General features: G+C 40.1%; 1 protein-coding gene across 1 annotated transcript; it reads left to right on the top strand.

Annotated features, from left to right (window-relative positions):
- The first annotated feature begins 1,905 nt into the window (after nucleotides 1–1,905).
- On the top strand, nucleotides 1,906–4,523 carry ABCG5 (ABC-2 type transporter family protein). Its single transcript, XM_006855065.3, has one exon. The coding sequence runs from the start codon at nucleotides 2,526–2,528 to the stop codon at nucleotides 4,407–4,409; it is 1,884 nt and encodes a 627-aa protein (XP_006855127.1). The 5' UTR covers nucleotides 1,906–2,525; the 3' UTR covers nucleotides 4,410–4,523.
- The last annotated feature ends 455 nt before the right edge of the window (nucleotides 4,524–4,978 follow it).

Genomic DNA, 4,978 nt, shown 5'->3' with positions numbered 1-4,978 from the left:
CCTACCCGTTCGAAGTAATTTGGACTCAGAATGTTCTTGGAAGGTCCAATTGAGCCCAAATTTGGTTCCTAGGGGCTTTTCGATGTTCTGGACGTAACGATGGTGGTCTGGTACTATTTTGAAGCCCATAGGCCAAGGCTATAGTTCTAAGGTTTCTTTTTGACATGATAGTATTTTTTCCAAGGTTGCCTAGTGTTGGACTTATTGTGTAGTGTTCTCTTGATTTGGCAGTGTCTTGGGTACCGGCAGGGCCAAGTTGTTATTGACTCTCACTTTATTTGCACCAGAGATGTATGTACGTCAAAAATGATGTACAACACTTAAGTCTTAGAATCATAGTTTTTAGAATTCCTTTAGCCAGAATTGTTTTTTAGAATTCACTTCCTCACAGTCTTTGATCAAGTTATCTTCTGAGTCCTTATGAGAACAGATCCGGTCATTCCTACGCCTAGCCATTGTAGATAAATGAAAACAATTTGATGTTCAAATCACTATCTTTTAACCATACTTCTTTAGATATTTTTTTTGGCCTCAATAAGCTTTCCTCATTCTAAAAACGTTGCTGTAAATGAGTTGTATAGACCTTGTCCTCTTGAATTAGGGAAGCATTTAGTGGATCAAAGTGAAGAAGATCATGAAGTTCTGGTAGACGGAACCTTGACTTCCTCATCAATATGTCAAAGGAAGTCCTATTCTATTAACTAAGATTTGAGTAAAGATGTTTGAGTATTACCACCAACCCTGCCCTTTCACGGATCATTTCTCACTTTAATGAAATCAGGAGCCATTTGCGAAGCCTGAAGATATTTAAAAGGTTTAGGACCATGAGGGAGAGTTGAAGAAGGGGTCACTAATACCGGGCAATGATCCGAAGATACAGTGGGCAACAGTTCTAAAATGGATTCTAAAAAAGACGAAATTCAATTAGAATTTGCAATCGCCTGATCTAAGTGCTCTCAGATACAACACGAACCACCTTGGCTAAGACCAAAAAAAACCAACCCTTTAATGACCCCAGACCTACAAGGTCGCAATCAACCAAAAACTTCGGCAAAATCTTCTTAATCAATTAATAAATGATATTTTGTATTCAGTAAAAAAAATTCACCAGCCAGAGAGATAAAAAAAGAAGCTGAAGAATATGTGGGCATATGCAAACACGAACAATGTCCAATGCCAATGTTTGCTGTAAGGCACACCTTGGAAACCACTATCTCCTTGACTAGTGTGCAGAGCCCTCCTCTCTCTCTCTCTCTCTCTCAAACCAATGCCTACTTCACAGGCTTGCAGATTAAACCCCCCTTTCTCTCTCTTAATCTATCCAATCATTGAGTTTTGTTTTTTTAAAGAAAATTTTCTTACATTGCGAGAGATTATTTGGAGTTCACGTGTGGAACAGTAGTATCCCTTCACAGTGTTGTTGAGAAATGCAGAGCAACGCATCAGCCACTCTCTCTTCCTCTCTTACTGCCCGTGACACCAAAGCTCACGGGTTCCTCTCACTGACAACAATAAGCACTTTCCCCCTGCCTACTTCATTTGTAGGTGCTCCCATTTCTACAACAAATAATTCAAAAAGAAGAGTCTTTTCTTTCTCTGCCACATAAGCAATCCATGGGATGATTTTCAGCCACAATTTATATTTTACTACTGTACTCACTTTGCAATTCTATAACAAATAATTCAAAAAGACGATTCACTCTCTCTCCTTTTCTCCACCACATAAGCAATCGATGGGATGATTTACAGCCACAATTTATATTTTACTACTGTACTCAATCCTCAACCGTGGGAGACAGAGAACCACGAATCTTTCAAACTCATAGAAACCCATCCTTATCCATCACCCATGTCAAATTCCAGAGAGAAAGAGGCGATATGACATGTTACCTTTCTCGTACATAGAGAAAGCGTATGATTTATGGGTGAGGTTTTTATAAGGTGTCAACCTTATATTATACTATTGAAATAGGTGTGCCTAAAAAATATATCGAAAATATAGTTTTGGTGCTGCAAAGCTTTGCCATTACATGAAAATTAACTGTTATGCCCAATTATGAAATTTAGTGTTTCAAAAATAGTAAGGATAAAGTAAATCTATAAACATTTGAAAATCTTGAAGATGGATAATTCAAATAATGCGAAAATGAACAATATTTTGAGCTACAAATCTCCTTATTTTTCGTGTTTATGAATCTCTAAGTCGAAATGATCGATTTGAGAGTTTTTCAGCATAAAAACAACTATCACTAGAGCGAGTTTTAGGTGCATGTACAATATAAGGTTGAGATCTTATATAAACTTTTTCCATTATTCCTGTGCGAAGATTTAGTCTTGGAAAATCAAACAAACCATTTTAAACTGGATTTTGAATTTTTACCCCAAGGACCATGCACGTTTGCTTACATTCAGTGCCTTAGCCAGCGTGAGTTCAAACTACCATTTCTGCAGAAAACACCGAATTGCTTTGAGGATTATACAACATTAAAAGCAAACAAACACCCAGAGAGAGAAGCAGGGTTTCAATGAAGCAGGGGTTCGAGATAGAGGCGAGGAACATCTGCTACCAAGTCGACATAACCAAATCAAGCTCCAAATTCAGAGACTACCAAGAAACGCAAGAAGGAGGAGACGACCACCTTGAAAAGAATGCAGAAGAAGGTGAAATCAAGCATGAAATTAAGAAACAGAGAAGCACAAGGCAAGTCTTAAACAATGTAAGCTGCAGAGCAAAGCCATGGGAGCTGCTCGCCATCGTAGGCCCAAGTGGTGCCGGAAAATCCACTCTCTTAGAGATCCTTGCAGGCCGGAGAACCCCCAGCAAAGCCACATGCTCTCTCCTTGTAAACCAAAAGCCCGTAGTACCCGCACATTTCAGGAAAATCTCAGGCTTTGTTCCTCAAAAGGACACCCTCTTCCCTCTTCTTACTGTTGAGGAGACTCTCATGTTCAGTGCTGGCATCCGCCTCTCTCTCTCTAACTCCGAGAGGTACTCGAAAGTTGTCTCTCTCCTCCAAGAGCTTGGCCTCTACCATGTTGCCAAGACAAGAGTTGGGAACGAGAACATTCGAGGAATCTCAGGAGGAGAGAGAAGGAGGGTGTCAATTGGGGTCGATGTTATACACGACCCGGCTGTGCTCCTCCTGGATGAGCCAACATCGGGTCTTGACAGCAATGCTGCCCTCCAAATCATAGACATGCTAAAGTCTATGGCTGAGCTCAGGGGTAGAACAGTGATTCTCAGCATTCACCAACCAGGTTTCCGAATCATCAAGCTCTTTAACTCCATTCTCATGCTTGCCAATGGCTCGGTCTACTATCAGGGCACCACAGAGCAGCTTCAGTCCCATATGATGTCCTTAGGCCTCGGAATTCCCCTCCATGTAAATATCCTTGAGTTTGCGATCGAGGCCATTGACAAGCTCAAGCCACTTGAGTTTAGGGACAGAGACGATGAAGAAGCAGATGAGAAGAGGGTCACTTTGCAACAGCTGTTTCAGTCTACAAAAGTCATAGAGAGAGGTTCCGATGAATTCCTCAAATTGGGTTTTGCCAATTCAAGGGTGGGAGAGATTTGGATACTTGCAATGAGATTTTCGAAAAACATATTCAGAACCAAGGAGCTCTTTGCCATGAGAACCCTTCAAATGCTTATAGCAGGTCTTGTGTTAGGATCCATCTTTCCCAATTTAAGAGAGGATCGAACCGGTGCAGAAGAGCGGGTGGGTCTTTTTGCATTCGTTCTCACTTTCTTACTCTCTTCAACAACAGAGGCTCTGCCAATTTTCTTGCAGGAGAGAGAGATCTTGATGAAGGAAACCTCTTGTGGGAGCTACAGAATCTCTTCTTACTCTGTCGCGAATGCTCTGGTTTTCCTGCCTTTTCTCCTGATCCTTGCCCTTCTGTTCTCGACCCCCCTGTACTGGATGGTGGGTTTGAGCAAGAGCATGTCATCTTTTCTGTTCTTTGTGTTAATAGTCTGGCTCATACTCTACACTGCCAACTCTGTAGTAGTTTGCTTCAGTGCTCTGGTTCCCAATTTCATCATTGGGAACTCTGTTATATCAGGGGTTATGGGGTTTTTCTTCCTCTTTTCTGGGTATTTTATATCAAAGAATGGGATACCCAGATACTGGCTCTTCATGCACTACATTTCTCTATTCAAGTACCCCTTCGAGGGTTTTCTGATAAACGAGTTCTCTTCGGTTAAACATAAGTGTTTGGAGTACGAATTTGGAGAATGTCTATTAAGTGGGAAGGATTTGCTGAGAGAAGAAGGGTTGGAGGATTGCAACAGATGGAGTAGTGTGGGGATCATGGTCTGCATCATCTTGGCCTACAGATTCATTTCTTTTCTGATTCTTCAATTCAGGTGCTCCCTCTCAGATAGGAGTAAGAGTTTCATGTAATGAATTCTAATTGTAGATAAGTACAATGTTGATGATGTTTTCATTCTCTACCTAAATGTAAACACTTTTCAAGGGAGGTTAGAACATCTGAAAGAAAAGAAAATCACAGAAAAAGCAATCCCCATTTAGGAGAAGAAAAAAGAAAGTTCTGCGATCCAGCTGCGTTAGTAAATTTTCTAAAATGACTGAGATTGCATCAAATATTCATGGTGCTAATACAATTAAATAGATTATTGTTTTGTGTGTTGAACCTGTTGCGAATAATAATGCCCCACCTCATTTGTGAAGCCATATGTGAAAACAAGCAATCCCTGCATTATTTTACCAACTTTTCCAGATTTTGCACTTTACTAAGAAATAGAGTTCCCATTTTTTTATTTTGTTTCACTCATTTCCATTCTTTCCTCAATTAAACATGAAGTTAATATGTCTAATTATCACAAAATTCAGTCTAGAAAACCTCACATCAAAATCACCATCCAGGCACATATTGAATATCCTTTTCCTTTAGAACAGGTTCATCCAAAGGCATATCATTGATAGATAATTGGATTCTAGTGAAAATTGAT

This window comes from Amborella trichopoda, chromosome 11, assembly GCF_054954075.1.
Source record: "Amborella trichopoda isolate Santa Cruz 75 chromosome 11, AtrichopodaSantaCruz75HAP2 v2.0, whole genome shotgun sequence".
Classification (NCBI taxonomy): Eukaryota; Viridiplantae; Streptophyta; class Magnoliopsida; order Amborellales; family Amborellaceae; genus Amborella; species Amborella trichopoda.
This window is presented reverse-complemented; position numbering and strand designations above follow the sequence as displayed.

What these genes read in the sequence shown, in the direction of transcription:
- ABCG5 (XM_006855065.3), top strand. Translation starts at nt 2,526, where the DNA reads ATGAAGCAGGGGTTCGAGATAGAGGCGAGGAACATCTGCTACCAAGTC.